The following is a 20,004-nucleotide window of genomic DNA, read 5'->3' on the forward strand; positions in this document are numbered from 1 at the left end:
GTGTCAATGCAAGTAGAAGGAAGAAGCCACTCAAATACTACTAGAAAGTCAAAAATAAATCCCGGACCAGGGAGACAGCTTGGCAGGTAAAGGCACTTGCCACCAAGCTTAATGACCAGAGTTCCATCCCTGGAACCCACATGGTAGAGAATTGAATCTCACAGGTTATCTTCCAACCTCCATATGCATACTCTGGCATGTGTATACCCAACATCTCTTACCCCAGTAAACAAGCAAACAAACACATGTTAAACAAAGAAAAAGAAGAAGAAAAACATTCAGAGTTGTACTCACTGAGTGGTCATTCTAAGACTTCTCTCGCCAGTGACTCTCTCGCCCCCTCGGTCTGCACCTCTTTGCTCTCTGCTGTGGACCTTTAAGATGTCAAGTTTTCCCATTAATTTTTCATCTTCCCAGGCAGGCAATTCCTTGGAAGTGGCTCCTCATTCTGAACACAGTGTTAATGTCAGGTTCGTCAGGGCTCGTCATGCGCAGTGATGCTCTGCAGGAGTTCTAGCCTTGCAAATACGTCCTGAGAGGAAGGGTCTTCAGCCTGTGTTAGACTAAGATACACGGGCTTTACAGCCTATGGAGCCTAGCGGGACTCTGTCTCCTGCGTGTCAGAGGCAGAGCTTTGTCCACAGTAGTCTGAATGGGATGATGGCACACCGTTCTACTGTGACCTGGACCATCGGTGGGAAGACAGGCAGATGTCAGGAGTAACTGGAGAGCCCGGATCAAGCGTGGTGAAGCGGGAGACATTGTCTGTTTTTATCCGATGGAGACTCCATACTCTCAGGAGAAGCCTCACCACTTGACACTGGCTGTCTCCAAAAGGAAAGCTGATCACAGGGAGCTTTGCTGCCCAGTGCACTGACAGCTTTCCTGGAGCTCATGGGGAGACTGTTATCTAATGAGCCACCAAGTCAGAAACCCATCTGACCTGTTAAATCGCACCATCTCAGAAGTGACCTACCAATTCTTCTATCTCTCTCCCTCTCCCTCCATCTCTTACTCTCTCACTCTCTCATTCTCTCTTTCTCACACATGTATATACACATAGACATACCAAAAATACACAGTAGAATCCCTTGGGAAACATAACCTGAACCAATAATACTGTTTCAGTTGTTAGATAAACAAAAGACACCCTGAATTTTAATGATAACCTGTGTTTATAGATATATCGCACGCCATATTTCTTTTTTTTTTTCATGCCATATTTCTTACTGAATGAATCTGACAGCCTTGATTCAAGATGCCTCTGCTTGGCTGCCATTCTGCCCTAGACAGCATTCACCCTTTTCTGTCTGGCTCTGAGACTTATCTCTGTCTTGCAGTATATTAGGTAAGTAAGTTGCCTACATTAGAACGAAGCTGGTTACCTTCCTCGGGGTAGCACTCTGGGATTCCATTTGAGCCCATTATAAGGTTGCCGGCTTCATCCTGGTGTTCCAGGGTCCCAGGGGGACAAGTAGGAGAAGGGGTGGTAGGTTCTGGAGTGGTGGTAGTGGTCGTTGTCCTTCGAGTAGCTCGAATTGTAGTTGTGGGATGCCTGGTAGTGGTTGTGCGGCGGGTGGTTGTGCGGCGGGTGGTGGTGGTGGTGGTTGTAGGCGGCCGGGTTGTAGTGGTCGGCACAGTGGTGGTTGTTGTAGGTGGAAGCATGGTTGTGGTAGGAGGGTAGGTGGTGGTTTTGATCACCTCCAAGCCCACTAAGGGCTTCCCTCCGAGACTCAAGATGGGTTTATCCTGGGCACTGGCCACAGGTTTGCCATGTCTCCCCTGCCCAAAGAGAGGGAGGCCATCAGGACTCACCATAGGGGTTCCTCCCAGATCTGAAAGAAAACCAAGGGAGATATATGTAGCGAGGTCACTCTAGAGGTCACTCCTGTCTTCTCAAAGCTGACGTATGCCTATGCTTTAACCAGCAAATGGCAGAGGAGTAACTGGTGATGTATGTGTCTGAGGTGGTAGTATCGGCTGCTATCTAGAATAGATGGGTTTAGGACATCGTCCATCATCCCCCCACCCCTTTATAGAACCATAGAAACTCTCATGTCAGGATGTGCCATTACCAGAGAAAACTCCGTGTCTGCTAAGGGAAGTGGTTCTTTGCTCTTTATTTTAACTTCTAGAGGAGAACACATGTTAGGTTGGGCCAGGAACAGCAAACATTTCTCACCAAAGGCCAGCGAGTATGTATTTTAAACTTTACAGGGCAGATGGAGCTGTTCAACTCAGCCCTTGTAGGGCAAAACATACACTAGACAGTGCATAAACAATACAGAATCAATGGGCTACCGAAATAAATGCTCCCATGTTCCAATAACGCCTGTGTGTGTGTGTGGTATGTATGTATGCTGAAATGTGAATTTCATATGAGTTTACCACATGTCACAGGACAGTCATTGTTCTTGTGCAATAGGGGAAGAATCATTTTTAAGAACTATTCTGGGCTCACAGGCCTTGCAAAGACAGGATGCACAGGAGTTGATCTGTGGGCTGTAGTTTTCTGGCCTGTGCTCCAAATGGCTAAGCTTGGGAACAAACTAGATTATACATTTCTAGGAGAGGATTCTAAGGAAATAGGGTGATTAAAACCACGAGGCAAATGCTGTGTTCTGGTCCCTTTGGGGACCTTCTTCCCACATGGCTGACAGGGGCAGAGCCACTGGCAACCATTAGAAAGGAGGGGCCTGGTGAGGACCAAACCTATTGCACAGCTCATTCGGCTTTGGTTCCTAGGAAGCAGTCTCACTCACCCACGATGGTGCGACCATCTCCCCCGAGCCTCACCCGGAGAGGGTTACCATGTGAGTCTTGCAGGTACCGCCCTTCTGCATTCAACACCAAGCCGCGATCCAGGTCTACAACCTAAACCAAGACATGGATGGAAAGATGTGCCAGGGATCCCTCAAAATGTTCACATCTCTAACTATGTGTGCAGACATGTGAGCAGCCACGGGAAGAAGCTCGGGCATGAGAGGGGAACACTCTTGTCGCTAAGCTGTGCAAGGCCTGCATCATTAAGCACAGTAGTATCTCATATTGGACTGCTTTCACTATATCACATGGCTTACCTACATAGTTCATACACTTTTTTGCTTATCAAATATGCAAAAGACATTCAAAGTATTTTTCCCAGTTAAGTATATCATATCTGATGTCAAAACCAGGAACCAACCCAAGGATCCATCAACAGACAGAAGAGCTTAAGTAAATAATGACCCATCAGCCACCAATAGAGGAAGATAGGAATCTCATATATATTGATCTAAATTGATGCATACCCAGGCAACAGGACTGATTACTTAGAAAAAACTGCATTTTGTACACAAGCTTGAAACTGTCAGAAACACGTGTTCTGAAAACATATCAACCAAACGGCCACCAAGGGGGTCACTCCTGACATATCACCCAAACGGCCACCAAGGGGGTCACTCTTGACATATCACCCAAACAGCCACCAAGGGGGTCACTCTTGACATATCACCCAAACGGCCACCAAGGGGGTCACTCCTGACATATCACCCAAACGGCCACCAAGGGGGTCACTCCTGACATATCACCCAAACGGCCACCAAGGGGGTCACTCCTGACATATCACCCAAACGGTCACCAAGGGGGTCACTCCTGACATATCACCCAAATGGCCACCAAGGGGGTCACTCCTGACATATCACCCAAATGGCCACCAAGGGGGTCACTCCTAAGAACCAGTTTGGAGCAAAGAACATTTGTTTCCTTTCCTTGTCTTTCTAAACTACTTTAAGGATTGATAGATATCACAGTTGCTTAAAAATATGAAATGTTTTAATTGTGTTATTTATGTTAAAAATAAATTAAATTTTGATTATTGAACTACTTTTTAACTTGTGGAAATAGTATAAAATATAGAATGCATAGAGAAACATCCTATTCCAAGAAATTATAAAACTTGAAAATTCATTCTTTTCCCTCTGAGAAAGAGCTCATGTCTTCCCTGACATGAGTCAGTCCCTTAAGTGTGGTTCTGGACTAACAGTCCACATCCATTAGTGACTTTTCGGATACACATTGGCCTGAGGCTTACAGTGATCCCACACTCAGGAACATCTGAAACCCTGTCTCTACATAACCATACTACGAAAGAAGTCCTGTTTTAACAGCAAACCAAGTGAGGCATTTATTATAGATCCTACTTTCAAAATCAGCTCCAATCACCTCTCAGCATTTTGGCTAGGAAATGTTGTTGTCAAGACCTTTTCTCTTTTTCTTTTTTTAATTAATTAATTTTTTCACATACCAAATGCTGCCCTCCCCCTCACAGAGACCCTACACCCATCCCTCCCTCTCCTTCTCCTCTGAGAGGGTGGGGCCCTGGGGGTGTCCCCAGACCCTAGCACATCAAGTCTCTGGAGGGTTAGGCCCATCCTCTCCCACTGAGGCCAGACAAGGAAGCCTTTTCAATTCAGAGAGATTTATAAAGTAAATTCTGTTTTGATCTGCATAGATCTCATCTTTAGATAATATATGACAAAAAAAAAATCAGAGACTCTCAGTTTATTTTTTAAACCTTTTCATTGTAAATAGAAATCTTGACTGGTAATTCTACAGTGAGTTTTTTTTTTATTCTTTCAAAGAATAATTCCAGGCCTTGAATATTGTTTTCTATTCTCTGCACTGAACCCACAAAAATCTCCTAAATATTTATTTTAGCTCCAGGCAGGAATTTAGCATATTCTTTGTCTAAACAAAAAGTACCATGGCACATTTTCAATTTTAATCAGATATCGGTGAGATTCAAAAGATTATCTGATAAAATGATCTATCTGATTTAGAGTTTTTGTTCTTGGTTTACTATTTCTTTTATAAATGAATTGAAACAACTAATGGAAAATACACATTACAGAGAGGATCTCTTGTGCACTGTGTGGAAGCATCACTTGTCAATAAAAAGCTGACTGGCCAATGAGCTGAGGCAGGAAATAGAAGGTGGGACTTCCAGCACAGAGAGAGATGGGATTCTGGGAAAGAGTCAAGAGGCATTTGCTTCAGGCTCTGAGGAAGTTGGATGAAGTTGGCTGCATGAAGCTGAGGGCATGTAACTAAGCATGTGGAAGGCATAGAATAGAATAAATGAGTTAGATAAGTTACAAGCTAGTCAGAGAATAAGCCAAAGCATTTATTCATAAATAATTAAGTCTCAGAGTTGTTATTCTGGGAACGAAGAGGCGAGGTAGAAAAGCTAGTGACTACAACATATAATAGCTAATTATACACTAAGCTAAAAATAAAAATTAAATACAAAGAAGAATGTAAAAAAAGATTCTATAGGCTTCAGGTAACTGCTGTGCTGGGGCCACACATTCATCTTATTTTCCTGTCAGTCAAGACAAATAGAAAAACCTCACTGTGAGGTTTCCCAAGCCCAAGCCTCACTCTTCAGCTTCAATGAACAAGTTAGTTACTTGGGAGAACCAAAGACTTTCTAGACATTGAAAGTAACTATATTCAAGTACCCTGTACACAGGTAGTTAAAACTAAAGATGAAGAAAAGAGAAAGTTTCTATTGTGGAGCAGCCATCACATTTGCTGCCTCAGTTTACCAAGTAGAAACATGTGCCTTTTCCTCTTTCTTAAGCTATGAAATTCTTAGATGGATGGGATGAGATCCTGGTTCATATCTATGAATCCAGTGCCAGAGAGGCTGTGGATCAGGAGGAGATCGCTTTTGTGGCCAGCTGGGACACACTAAGAGTTTATCGATAAGATAGGGGAGCGGGGAGGAGGGGAGGAGGAAGAGAAAATGTGAGGGGAGGGGAGCACAGGGGAGGGGAGACAGGGGAAGGGAGGGGAAAGGAGAGGAGAAGATAGGAGGGAGAGGAGAAGAGGAGAGCAGGGGAGAGAAGGGAGAAGAAGGGAGGGGAGACAGAGGAAGGGAGGAGAGAGGAGAGGGGAAGAGGGGGGAGGGGAGGGGAGTAGCAGACTGCTTGATTTTTGGCACACAGTATCCACGGTTTTCTCTTCCCACCAGGAACACCAAGAGTGCGTAACAAAGTTTACCCTACCCACTTTGTTCCTTGAGGACCATTGATAATTCTCTGACCGTTTGGTTTTCCAATACTACCAGGAGGTATTGGAATGTTGTTCTCGCCAACATTTGCCCTTCCGTTATAACCTACACAGCAAAGAAAAGAGAAGAAAAAAAAATAAGTTCCTGGTAAATTAAACCACTCTGGACTATTGACTTCATCACACTGTAAGTGCAAACACTTCATTTCCAACAAACACAAAACAGAATTTCAACCAATAGCATCTATGTGCTAGATAATAAACTTACAATGTGACTTCTACATGACAGTAATGTCTACAGGATAGTCACATGACAGTCTGACAGTGCTGAGAGATGGAGAATGTGCCTCATAAGTATCCTAGGACATGAAGTGAAGATCTTAGTAGGTCTAGTTTCATTTTCACATGGACATTGGAAGAATGGGAAGGCACTGGAATGATGAAGATAAACTCTGATGTAGTTTAAAATTCATCAAACAGGACAGCTCATTCCAGCTGACTCCCATCCCAGGTCTCAGTGGTTGAGAAGCCATGTGGTGTTCTCACAGCATGCTGGGCTCCACAGCACAATTTGAGACGTATTTACTGAGTTGTCCCTTATGGGTTCTTCTGTGGGACAGTTGGCTTTTGTCCTCACCTGGGAGTCTCTGTGGTCCAGCCTCACTTCAGGAGGAAGGGGTAGGGTTTCTGACAACACTGCTGGTCAGACTTACCTAACCGCTTCCCTTGGAGAGCAAGCATGTGCTGGGTTCTGCTACATGCAAGCGACTGCTGAGCATGGCATCTATTAATGCAGTCATCGCTTAAAAAAGTCAAAGTGGAAAAACCATGCATCAAGCAGAGTGACAAATGCTGCCGGGTACGGTGATTCAGGATGCAGTCTTAGCACTCGAGGGGCTAAAGCAAGAGAACTGTCTTAAGTTTGAGGGCAGCTTGAGCTATATATAGTCTGGAATACAGAGTGAGGCACTGTCTTGAATGGATCAATGAATCAATCAATCAGCCAGTACCACCAGATTCTAAAGCATTTGTTGAAGATGTTCTAAGAAACACCAGCAATATGCAAGATAAGTGCAAGGTGCATACACACATATACACACATGCACATATATACACATGCACATATGCACATATGTTATTACTGTTGGTTCCTTAAATATGTGAATAACCAGTACATACATATCCATATTACGTATGGAACAAGCAGAAGACAAATCACTATATATATTCACATGTACGTATATGAAATATATATACATATATACATGTATACATACATATGTATATTCACACATGCGTACACATATTATTACTATTAATTCCTTAAGTTATTCTGCCAAGTGGAAAACTAAAGATATGATCTGGCTATAAGCCATTTTTACAGCTAAAGGGGCAGTTTGGAGGGTGATGGGAGAGTGGGTTTCATGTTAGGAATTCAACTATAGCTCAGACATCTCCCAGTGATGTGACTTGAAGCCGGTAGCTCTGGTCTCTGAGGGTCAAACTCATCAGAAAAGCAGAGGCCACAGTGTAAGCTATCCCCTACCCCCACATACAACTGAACAAGGAAGTCGGCATACTGTCCATGCCTGGTTATGGTGGGTGCTTAGTAACACAGAATGGACTAAAAACAAGCAAACAAAAAAAAACACTTTCAGAAATTATGACAAACACTAAGCACTTTTTAAAAAGAAATATAAAACGTTGTGTTGCAGAAGGCAAGAACCAGTTACCTGATGTAAGCACTGGTCTCGGTGGAGGCTGGCGTGAGACAGGCGTCCGGAACCTACGCTGCATCCGCTGCCGCAAAGACAGCATTGGTGTCGTGGAAGAGTAGGTGGAAGGGGCCCGGGTGGTATACCTTGGCCAGGAGTGCGTGCTTGCGCTGGGACTTGCAGTGGAAGGGTTTCTAGGCTGGTACCAGGTAGGTGGATGTGAGGCTATTGGGGGGCTGCCTGGTGATCGCCTTCCAGGAATGCTGTTTTCTTCCTGCACAAGTTGCCCAATGGCAGCCTTGTCTCTGTCAAGGTTCCTGTCTGCATATTTGTTGTTCCGGGGGGAGGAGGAAGAAGGCCACTTTTTAACTGAGGTAGACAGAGAGTCTTCCTTGCCTTTTAAAGTCCCTTCATTTTCCTCTTCCTCCTCAGCGAAGACTGATTGCTGAGATTCAGGTGGCAGAGGATGCTTGGAAGGCGAGATCTTCTTTGCTGGTGTGGCCTGGACCCCAGCCCTGCCAGGAACCTGGACCCGTGGGTGGGTGCTGCCAGGCCGGATGGGTCTCTCAGAGGCTCCTGAATGGCTGGGCTGAGGTCGGTTGCCACTGTTCCCTGGCTGGGAGCCCTTCTCCTGAGGTTTGAGAATGGATGGGGTGGTATCCTTGGCGTGAGCGGTGTGAGTGGGAGCCCGAGGGTCTGGGCCTTCAATTTCAGTGCTGTTGTCCTCGTAGCTGCTCTGGGAACCCTCATTCTGATTCTGGGGAGCCGAGGGGAGCACCCCACGGGAGTTTGCTGCGTGTGGGCGGTCAGGCCCTGTGTGAGCAAGAGACAACTTGGGCTGGGAAAGTGACCTATCCTTGCTCTGAGAACTAGAGAGCTCTGAGCTGCGACCTGGTGCCATTCTTCTGGGAACAGTGGACCCAGGGGAGGGCTGTGATCTCGATGCTGGATGTCTAGCAGGGGACAGCTGGCGGCTGGTGGATGATGGGGGTGTTTGAGGAGCACCCTCATCTGTGCTCAGTTGAAAGCCCTGAGCCTTGGAGGACAGAGGGGATTTGCCTCCTGGATGTACATCCGCTCCAGCAGCTTTGGAGTTTTCTGGGATGGGTTCCTTCCCGTACAAGCTGGCCCCTCTCTGGGAGCCTCTTCTCAGAGTGTCTGAGCCCCCAGAGATTGGGTGACTGGAAGAGGAAGGTGTACGATCGTTGACCACGGTGGCTGGAAGTGGCTCTTCATCCTCACCGTCTCCATAAACATCAGAGCCAGGCCTAGTGTGGGATGCTGGCAGCGAAGGAGCCCTGGTGAGGACTTTCGAGGCTGAGGTAGACTGGGGAGACCTAGAGGGCTGAAGCCTTGGTCCGCGGAGTTTGGGGAACCTGTTTGGATTTCTGCTGTGGGCAGGGAAGGGCTTATTCCGTATCAAACTAAAGTGTCCCAAGGCAGGCCGGGTCTGTTGGATCTGAGCAGTGGCCTCAGCTCGCCTTCTGGTGTCTCCTGCAGCTCTGTCAATATCCGCCCCACCATCAGAAGTGTCCTCTTCCTCAGAGCCCTCTGTCAGGGCAGAGGGATGAGAAGAGCTGACAGTTTGGGAAGGTGTACTGGAACCAGAGGCATGGGCATCCTGGCGATCCCTAGAAAGTGCGGGTCGAGAGGATCCTCCCTGCCGTAGGAAATGTCTCCGGGGTTGGGCTGCAGCGCTGGAATCTTCCTCGCTGGTGGAAGAATGGGACTGGCTCGATGCAGATAATGATGATGCCTTTGTACCCGGGTGCATCCGGCTTTTGTCTCTGAGCATGTTAGAAGCCGCATGGCGGCTAGGGACGGAAGTTGGCCTGGACCTGGCTGGATTCTTGGGAGATGACAAGGAAGAGGCAGCTTTAGGGTCAGGGGATACTGCTTGATCATATTCATTTTGGTCCACAGAATCATTGTCTATAGAGCTGAGCTGGTGGTAGGCTGAAGAAGCTGAAGGTTCAACCCTTGGACGAAGATGGGGGTCTAATGAGGGGCCACGCCTATCCATCACTTCCTTGCGGGGCAGCACTGGCAGGCCAGTCCTGGCTGGAGTCCTACCAGGAGCCAGAACCCCATGACCAGATCTACTTGGTACCCTCAAGGGTTGCTTCTGGTTTAGGGTCTCCAACCGTGATGAACGAGGATCTTCAAGGGAATCCAGTTCCTCCTCGCCAGTGACTTCTGTAGACTGCGGATCCAGCTCTCCCATTTTAGAGTGAAGCTGGGTTTTTCCAGGTACCACACCATTAGTTCGGATTTTGTTCAAGTCTGAGAGAGCATCCTTGACATTTTTGGCTGACGGCGTGTGTTTTGAGGAAGCGGCAACTTTGGGAGCTGGGGAAGAAGGCTGCTGCAGTTTCTCAGGTTTCCTGCTGCTGTCTCTCCCATCTGGCTGGGCACTGGCCTCAGTAGAACTGGCTGAAACATCAAAGGTTGTAGCACATTAAAGGATGGACGTCAGAGATTAAGAGTAACCACCATCCAATGTGGATGTGTTCCAAATTGCTCATGACAATTGATCACTTTTAAGTCCTTAGAGATTCACATTCCCAATTACAACATTCTTTTTTAAAAGTTATATTTTACTATAAACTTCTAGAACATATGTGTGGATTGAATCAGGACTTGAATCAGAAACTGAATGTCTCAGTTTCTCATTTGAAGAAATTCTGGAATGAGTGCTTAGATACAGTCAGCCCTCTGTATCCATGGAGTCTGCAGCTACAGGTTCAGCCAATCTTGCCTAGAAAACATTTGGGGAGGGGGATGTCTGTACTGACCATGTATATACTCATTTTCCCCCTAAAGAACACAGTGTTTAAACAGCACTTGCATTTCTACTGCACTGGTGTGTAAGTAAGCTAAGGGCGATTTAAAGTGTGTGAGGAAATGTCGGGGCGGGGTCTATGCCAACTTCATAAAAAAGAGCATCTGCAGAGGTAGCATCCTTGGTGGGATTGGAACCAACCCCAAAATACTAAGGAATGTCTATGAGTCACTGGTTTTGTAAATGCAAAATCCTAAGTGGGGCTTTCTTAAACAAACTGTCGGTACATTGCCAATGTGTAGGATGGCTGCTCTTACCCAGTGACCAACACTCAAAGTTAGAATAGTATATGGAACGTGCAGGTGACTGGAGTGAGCACCAACCTTTAAACTCTGAAGCGCCACAAAGAATCCCTGCCCCCCCTTAAAGTTTCTTTCAAAACGGGTACATTTGTATCCCCCAAATAAGGCTTGAAAACAGAGCCTCCAGTCGGCAAAATAGTATCTTAAACATATCCTGTCATTCATTCTGTTGTGGGAGCAGAACTGATTGAGGGAAGAGACATTGTATTGGAAGGCTATTTATATAGTAACAGGAGGCTCTAGAGGGTACAAACATCTTTTCCAGTGTCTTCCAACATGAAACTGTGGGCCTTCACAGCAGACAGTGAAGGCGAGAGCTGTGCATATCCAAAATAAATGTGGAAGCAATAAAAGAAGCATGGTCCACACACAGTCCACCCCATCTCTGGATCATCATCAGTTGGTTGGTTTTAATACTGATCAGACAAACCAGACAGTTGAAAGTATTCTGAATAATGTGGCATTCCAAAATAACAGAGAACAAAGTGAACACCTTTCAATGATTGGAGCAGGGGCTAACAACTAAAATGTCAAATTAGCCTTTCAAAAGTGTTTATATATTTTCTTCCTAAGCCCCAAATTAAATACTAAAATCAAAGTAATCATATAATTGGCATGTTGATAAAACTGTAAATAATTATTAATACCAATCAGGAGTACTATTTTAATCTTTGGAAAATTGATTTCCAAGGGGTCTACAGAATATCTTGAAAATTACTGTGCAAACTCGGGCCTATAGAACCATCAACTGAGCATTTCTAAATCCAGAAGCATGATTCAAAGAAACACAAAACAAATAGCAGGCGTGGGGCCGGGGGTGGGGGCAAAGCATGAGTGCACGCACGATGCTTACTTGTTGGTATAGCGACAATGAAGGCTTTGGAGTGTGGCCCCGGGCCTCTCCTGTTTGTGGCCCGGATTTTGAACAGATAGCGTTCCCCAGGCTGCAGACCATCCACGAGGGCAGAAGTAGTGTGTCCAGAGAAGGTGAGGGACTTTGCTCCAAATGGTTTGAGAGCCGGGGCATATGAAAGAATGTATTCTGAAATGATTTGGCAGATGGTTGGAAGGAAGAAGATGAAAATCTTTCTGTACCCAGCAAACAGATGGATCGTACACACAGGATGAGTTAAGACATACACTGCTGACACTGACACCCCAGCGATGCACACCTGCCCAACAGCTGCAGCAGAACAGGGCACAAGGCGAGCTCGCACTCACTAGAGTCTCTGAGAGTTAAGTTCCAGGCTGACAATTGCTATTTTAAGCAAATGGAGCACACACAGGGGGTGAGCGGTTATCTTTATAAAACTGACCAAATATGTTTACACTAGTGTTTGTTTGTTTTTGCACTTATTTAAAAATTTTCTATGCTGACCTTAATATACCCTAATGTAAGAAACCAAGGGACCCCAAAAGTGCTGACTCCCAGGAACTGGTTCTGAATAAACCGCTCACCTCAAGTTTCATTTATCACGTGGAGTGACTGAATGCCATGTTTTGCATATAACTTCACTTTCATAAGAATTAGAAACCGCCCTATGCTGAGACGAATAGTTCACAGTAATTAAAACTGTCAAGACTCACTGATAGAGCAGCGCAGTTCCTAATGCTTCCATCCTTTGTCGGCTTGTCTGTAATCACATAATGACTTTGGCATTTGAAAACCACAAACAGCCGAGTATAAGGAACTGTTTCTTTTATTACATGTGAATTTTTACATTTATTTATATTTTAAGCTTGTTCTCTATTTTTTTTCTGAAACATAAGTACATCATTTCCTCCTCTCCTTATCCCCCTTCCTACCTCTCCCAAGTGCTCAGTACCAAGCAAGTTGTACCTATATATTTAGAAATACACACACACACACACACACACACACACATACACACACATATACATATATATATATGTATGTATGCAACAGTGGGACTTTAATAGTCAACAACTAACTATCCTTGCCTATTCTCTCAATAAATTTAAGATTCAAAAATCTTACTAAGTTGATATGAGGATGGCCTCAGGGAAAAAAATTGAATTACAGAAAAAAATCAAGCAATTAGATGAGTATGGGGTGGGGAGTCCTCCCTTTCCCTAAGTTCTAAGCTTTAAAAGGTGCACTAAATAAAGAAATCTTTCAGGCAGAAGTGCCTTTGAATCACCTGCTGGGAAGTACAGCTCTCTTTGCTCATAGGCCTAGTCATTTAAGGTGAGCAGAAATATTCTTAGTTTTGGGATCCCATGCTACACAATCTTGCCATTACTATTGCATAATGGATGAAGTACATCTGCAGAAATATTTAACCATATCAATATGTGCACCTTATTACTATGCTTTATGTTTCTTTGACTTAGAAAACACCCCCCCATTAATTATGAATTTTAATCTCACAATCATACCCATATGGAAACTAAGCTATGTAAATCTTCCATTTATAAGAACTCAGGGACTGAGAGATGGCTCAGCGGTTAAGAGCACTGAGGGCTCTTCCAGAGGTCCTGAGTTCAATTCCCAGCAACCACATGGTGGCTCACAACCATCTGTAATGAGATCTGATGCCAGAAGACATCTGATGTCTTCTGAAGACAGAAACAGTGTACTCACATACATAAAGTAAATAAATCTTTAAACAAAGACCTCAGTAGCTCTCATTATTTCTGGCGATATTTAGCTGGTGACCTGTGTGACCTTCAGCATTAGATTCAAACTAAGAGGTGGGCCAGAAAGAGGATGAGTCCATATAGCATGGAGATAAATTCACTAGATGAACAGTCCCTGCCATTTTCAGAGACTGGAAATTTAACCAGGCAAATAGGTGTCTCTATTCCCTTTTGAGAGGTCCTTCCTTCCAGCACTGCAGTCTTAATACACAGGGGGTGGGTGCTTATGGTGCAAAAATCAAGACTTAAAGGGGCCAGCTAAATACATTTCTGTTTCTTTACTTATTACTGTGGGGGAGGGGGTCATGCATTCTTTCTGAAAAATGAAAAAAAAATTAAGTACAGAAAATGCCATGCCAGTCATCTTGCTGAAGCCCATTGTCCTATGAAAAGACACACTACCTGTGAGCCAAATTAACTCACAGTTGAATGCAAAAAACTGAACCATTCAATAGATCCCACCAGGAAAATTCTCACAGGAGACTGGAAATGGCAGTCTGTGTTTCTCCAAGCTTAAGCAAAGTGTTCATAGTTTTTGGGTGTACAGGACTTAAATTTGCCTCCCCCAAACCTAATGACAATAAAAAGATTCCTTTCTCTAAATAAAGATCCCTTCTCTCCTACCATGGGGATACACTGGTGGGCAAAGCCAGGTAAAATCCAACAGGAAAATGTCTGGATTCCTGAAACTGTTGAAATGAAAAGATTAAGTGTTTATTTAGCAGCCCCAACAGACTTTCAACCTGTACATATCTCTTTCTATTTTTATTCTTTTAAAGTTCCAGAAATCCTTTTTCTTTTCTATTTTTTATCCTTTCCTTGGCTCAAATGAATCAATACAGGCTGAACTTTAGGGAACAAATCCGTGTTCTGGAATCATGACGTAAGGTTTTTTTGTCCCATTAAAAGCATTTACAGTCTCATTAAAGATCTTTATGGTCCCGACAGACCCCTGCCGACTTCTCTTTTCAGGATCTCACAGGCAGAATAGCTCCAGAATTAGCACGGGGTATAAAAGTTATAATAGCACACGGTGCAGTTAAAAATAACTCCAGCGTGCCTGACAATAGTGCCTACAGGGGGATGGCAAGAATAACTGGCAGGTGACTGCCTCGCTCTCAGATAATGTCCACCTTCGTGTCACCTGGTTAGCACCTCATTAGCATCTTGTTTGATTCACTATGCATGCCTTTAGTCTGCTTTTCAATCAGAGTCACCAAAGTAGCATTTCTCAGAAAGGCCACTCAGAGGGTAAGGATTAGACACCCACCTTTCACTTTCCCCTCAGACTCTGGCAATGTGTCCCAGGATACGGTGACAACTGTTGGCTTGCCACTGACTGGCCAGACTCTCAGGTTCTCAGGTGCAGTGGTGGGAGCTACAAGATGACAGGGAATCAGCATTTCAAAAGGCTCTCATGACCTCTGACAGGCCCCGCAGACACTGTCTACTGAAGAGATGGTGTGTTTGTGTTGGTGACACACATGACCTCTGACAGGCCCCACAGACACTGTCTACTGAAGAGATGGTGTGTTTGTGTTGATGACACACATGACCTCCGACAGGCCCCTCAGACACTGTCTACTGAAGAGATGGTGTGTTTGTGTTGGTGACACACATGACCTCCGACAGGCCCCTCAGACACTGTCTACTGAAGAGATGGTGTGTTTGTGTTGATGACACACATGACCTCTGACAGGCCCCTCAGACACTGTCTACTGAAGAGATGGTGTGTTTGTGTTGGTGACACACATGACCTCCGACAGGCCCCTCATACACTGTCTACTGAAGAGATGGTGTGTTTGTGTTGGTGACACACAAGAGGTGGTTCTACACTAGCTTTTTGTAAGGTGACTTTTGTGGCTCGCACCAGCCCCTGCAGCGAGTTTAGAAACATCTAGAAATAGGCTTTTAGGAATTCCAATTTTTTCTTCCAGATAAATATTGTGCTATTAGAAGTTCAAAATCTGCAACATCCTTTAGTACAACTTTTATTATTGTTTTGTTAATAGGGCCTCACTCTATTGCCCTGGCTGGCCTAGAAGGCAATATGTAAACCAGGCTAGCCTTGGACTCTCATAGATCCACCTGCTTCTGTGTTCCAAAGGCTGAGATAAAAGCCATCCGCCGCCATATCCAACCTAGTGCAACTTACAAAGGTGTGGTTCTAGCTGTTACTGAATGACAGCCTTGGCTACAGAAGAGGTCTTCTCGGGAAGATTATACAACAAAAACTAAGCCACCCAGGGACATCTGTGGCCATAGTAGCAACATATGTATGCTACAGCCTGGAACTTGAAGGGTTTGGTATGTCAGAAGACCATTTTGGTAGGAAAACAAATGTCAGAGTATAAAGCATGAACCAAGCAAAACTGCTCCTTAACCATCCTCCCCCCACCCCACCAACTTAATACTTCTAAACCCAAACTCTACATCTACCTATACATACAAACTCCACTACTACTAAGACTGAGACTATTATTATTGTTGTTGTTATTATTTGGTTTTTCGAGGCAGGGTTTCTCTGTGTAGCACTGGCTGTCCTGGAACTTAATCTGTAGACTAGGCTGGCCTTGAACTCAGAAATCCACCTGCCTCTGCCTCCAAGTGCTGGGATTAAAGGCATGCACCACTACTGCCGGGCACTACTAAGACTTATAGATAGTGAGATTTTACTGCTTGACCTGTCAGTTTAGGCGTGACCCTCAGTTGAAACCCCAAGGCCATTTCAGACACAAACCCGATTCCGGCGTTCTCTGGAAGATGGATGCACTCCACTTGCCATCTCGTTCCCCTTGTGAAATCCGGACTGCGAATTCATACACGGTGTCTGGGATCAGGCTGTCCACCAGGACACGCCTGTTAGAGACTTGCTTGTAATCCCACCTGGCCGACTCCCCCTTCTCTCGGTAACGCACAGTGTACTGTCTAGGAGAGAACGCAACATGACAGTCATCTGGAGGGCCTGAGTCTTCGCAGTTGACTTCCAGAGTCATCGCTGATCATCTTTCCCTGTAAGTGGTCATTCTTAAAAGCAAGCAGGGAGATTTGAGGAGAAAAATCTAAACTTTCAACGATGTCATTGACTCTAAGAATCTGAAGCCAGGGTCCTGGCAAGTGTGTGTAAAAAACGGGCCAAGAAATAGAGTGTGTTTCTGTCCAAGACTAAAAATGCCCCAGTGTTCCAAAGACCAGAGATGACAAACAGAAAGGTAAAGGAGGGGTGGTCAGAATTTACAAACACCTAATTTCTCAGTGATGTGTGTGTGCAGACCAGCTGAAGAATGTGATGAGAACTGGTTCTCTCTCTGCCTGTCTCTCATACACATGCACACAAAGCCAAAATCCTCATTTCCTGCTTAGCTGGACCTGTTCTACAGACTCAGGAGAACAGGAAACAGGTGGCCTTGTGTAGACTTACTGCCATGAAATAGAACATCCTCTAGAGAGGACAGAAATGGAGCAGGACAGAGTGGCTGAGAGAAGACTCCAGTATGATCCACTGGGAGAGAAATACCAAAGTATAGACTCTTTAAGACCCTGGACAGCATGACATTTGAGGAGCAGCAAACCCTGAAGACTGGACCCCTGTTAATACAGCTTTTCCTCATGGCTTCTTCCCAGTAAAAAGTGTTTGAGGCATTAAAAATGTTCTATTGGGGATTTCAAGGGAGTTTAGTTACACAGTACTTGCAAGATGAAGTATAAGATCAGTATATGAATAAGACTCTTCTGATTCATTAAAAAGATGTTAAAAATCGGCATGGTGGTATATGTTTGTAATGCTAGGTCTCAAGAGGAGAGACAGGGATTCCTGAGGCCTGCCAGCCAGCCAGCCCAGCCTGCTTGGCAAGTTTCAGGCCAGCAAGAGATGCTCTCGAGACCATAAATAAAATAAGACAGAGGATGCCTGAGGAACAACATTTAATGTTGACCCCTGGCTTCTGTGTGCACATGTACATGTGTACACACACGCACATGCACACATATGTTATTCATTATATGTAGTAAATCAGGAGAAGACATCAGTTGAAGATATGGCACAACTATGAACAAAGCAGTTCTTCTGAGGAGAGTCTAGCTTCCTCTCGTTTCTCCTAAGATATTGGAAGCCAAAGCCCAGAGGCAATCAGGACCACTTCCTGTTGGGGGAGGGTATGTGGATGAGAGACACCTCTTCTGAGCCCTTAGGTAAAAACGTGTGACATTCTACCAGCAAACAGAAAGCCTGCCCTGTACCTATTAAAGATCGCACTTGATACACTTTTACAATCTGAGCACTATATTTCTTTTACTTCCCAGTATGCTCTGCTTCCTGCTGTAGCTAAGTTTGAAACTTAATTCATAATAACCAGGCCACCAACCTTTGGCTTTTTCTTCGTTGTATAAATTATCAAGTCTTTGAACACACACACACACAAAAACCATTTTAAATTTATATTCACCAGTCTTTATACAATGTAGAAAACCATAAAACTCACATAAAAGATTATTCTAACATGATAAGACTGGTTAATTTTTTTGTCTGTTCTTACTACAAATGGTATAAAAAAAAAACAGAACAGGACAACATCATGAGCTAAAGGAAAAGAAGGTGCTCTTTATTATACACAACCAAAGAGAAGCTGACATACTTCAGAGACCAGCTAATGTCTACTGAGAAGCACACATGTGATATTAGATAAACATCTGCCTCTCAACATAAAAGTCTATCCTGCCTTGACTCTTCAAGAAGACTCCTCCCACAGTGCACTCTTCACAGAGGGAAAGTGCATAACTGAGGCAGGGGGAAAATAATCAGGGAATTTACACACACAAAATAAAAATGGAACAGATGAAATATGAAGTACTGTCCTGTGAATTAGCCTCCTGGCCCTATTTGATTTGCAGGAAATAAGTTGCCACCAAATACTGGACATTCAACAGGAAAAGAGGGGTCAGCACCCACATAAGAAAGAAAATAAAATCAGGCTAGAAAGATGGGTCCATGGCTAAGAACACTGGGCTCTTCCATAGGACTCAGGTTTGGTTCCCAACACTCACATGGTGGCTCACAGCCATTTGTAATTACAGTTCCAGAAGATCTTATGTCCTCTTCTTCCTCTGTGGGCACCATCCATGCACATAGGACACATATACACATGCAAGCAAAAGCATTCATGCACAAGAAGTAAAATAAATGAGTCTTCACAAAATTAAAAAGAAAAAAACCCCACTGAATTCAAGTCCAGAGAACCCGTGCGTCTCCTACCCAAAGATAAGAAATAAGCGTACTTGTGTACCTTGATGCAACAACTCTCTTCTGTTTTTCCACAAGAGGATCCACCCAGGCCACGAGCACGGACTGAGATGACATGACCCGGACACTAATGTCTTCAGGCACGTCCAGTTCATCCTCTTCTGCAATGACAGTGGATGCACAAAAGGGGTCTCTTTTACCACAGGCTCTGCACTGACTTCCTCCAGCCATGCCCTGCCCAACTTTTAGTTGTTCATGCTTAATGTAGGTAAGATGAGATGAATAGAACACTAAGTGATTATTTTGTCTGCATAAAGAGGGGAATCTCCATTCTTGCTTTCCCTAACCATAGCCTGAGAAGCAAGGAGTTCACTTTAAAAGCTGCCTGAGCCAATCAGCATGCAGAAGGGTGTAAAGGGGCTGTCATGCCTTGGTAGAAAACACTACCAGAAGCTCAGTGCTTGCTCATTACACACTGTAAATTTCTCAGAAGTAATAAAGTTTTCATCAGGGCATATGTTTGAGGGAATAAATTTTACATTGTTATTCACTAGAGATCATGATGTCAAATGAAAATTCTGCCTTAAACAATGGTTATGAATCTCATGGGAGCAAATGTTCTTCCTATTTTAGAGTATGTGGTTGAAAGGCAGGTTAAATGCTATATTCAGATAGAAGATAGAGTTGAGTTTGCTAGTGTCTTACTGAGATTTATTATCGTCATCCAAAAATACAGTCACAAACTTTACCATCTTATTTTGGTCTCTAACTAATTAAGATTTACAAAGTGTCCTCAACTTCGCTTGTATGTTTCTTTGTTGTGTTGTTTTGGGTTTTTTGGTATTTTGGTTTTTGTATGGGTCAAAAGAACTCAGAGTTTATCTAAGTGGGAGACACTGGAGTGGACTGTTGGGGAAGCCGTCCTTCTCTCTGGTGGGACCATCGGTGACTGATACACGTCACATTGCATAGAGACTGATAGACGTCTCTATGCAATGTGGAAAGGCATAGTAGGCCCCACTCTACATCATGACTGCACTAAAGGGTTGTGATAGGGTCTCCTCGGGTCTGCTTAATTTTTATGTCAACCTGACACAACCCAGCATCACCTGGAAGAGAGAGCCTCAACTGGAGAACTGCCCCTTCAGACTGGCCTGTGGCCATGTCAGTAAGAGATTATCTTGATTGTTT

At 44.4% G+C, this 20,004-nt stretch overlaps 1 protein-coding gene across 4 annotated transcripts in view; it reads right to left on the minus strand.

Moving 5' to 3' along the window:
- Window positions 1-20,004, minus strand: part of Fndc1 (fibronectin type III domain containing 1) — an 88,617-nt gene that overhangs the window by 26,111 nt on the left and 42,502 nt on the right. For all 4 annotated transcript variants that reach the window (XM_029471661.2, XM_029471659.2, XM_021149094.2 and 1 more), the window contains 8 exons: window positions 18,857-18,974; window positions 16,315-16,502; window positions 14,845-14,952; window positions 11,767-11,955; window positions 7,788-10,202; window positions 6,051-6,160; window positions 2,763-2,874; window positions 1,386-1,835 (listed from right to left, as the gene is read on the minus strand). In XM_029471661.2, the coding sequence (XP_029327521.1) occupies window positions 1,386-1,835; window positions 2,763-2,874; window positions 6,051-6,160; window positions 7,788-10,202; window positions 11,767-11,955; window positions 14,845-14,952; window positions 16,315-16,502; window positions 18,857-18,974 (3,690 nt within the window). The remainder of the gene's footprint in view (window positions 1-1,385; window positions 1,836-2,762; window positions 2,875-6,050; window positions 6,161-7,787; window positions 10,203-11,766; window positions 11,956-14,844; window positions 14,953-16,314; window positions 16,503-18,856; window positions 18,975-20,004) is intronic.

The sequence above is a fragment of the Mus caroli genome, unplaced genomic scaffold, assembly GCF_978045245.1.
Source record: "Mus caroli unplaced genomic scaffold, Mus_caroli_1 scaffold_18, whole genome shotgun sequence".
Taxonomy (NCBI): Eukaryota; Metazoa; Chordata; class Mammalia; order Rodentia; family Muridae; genus Mus; species Mus caroli.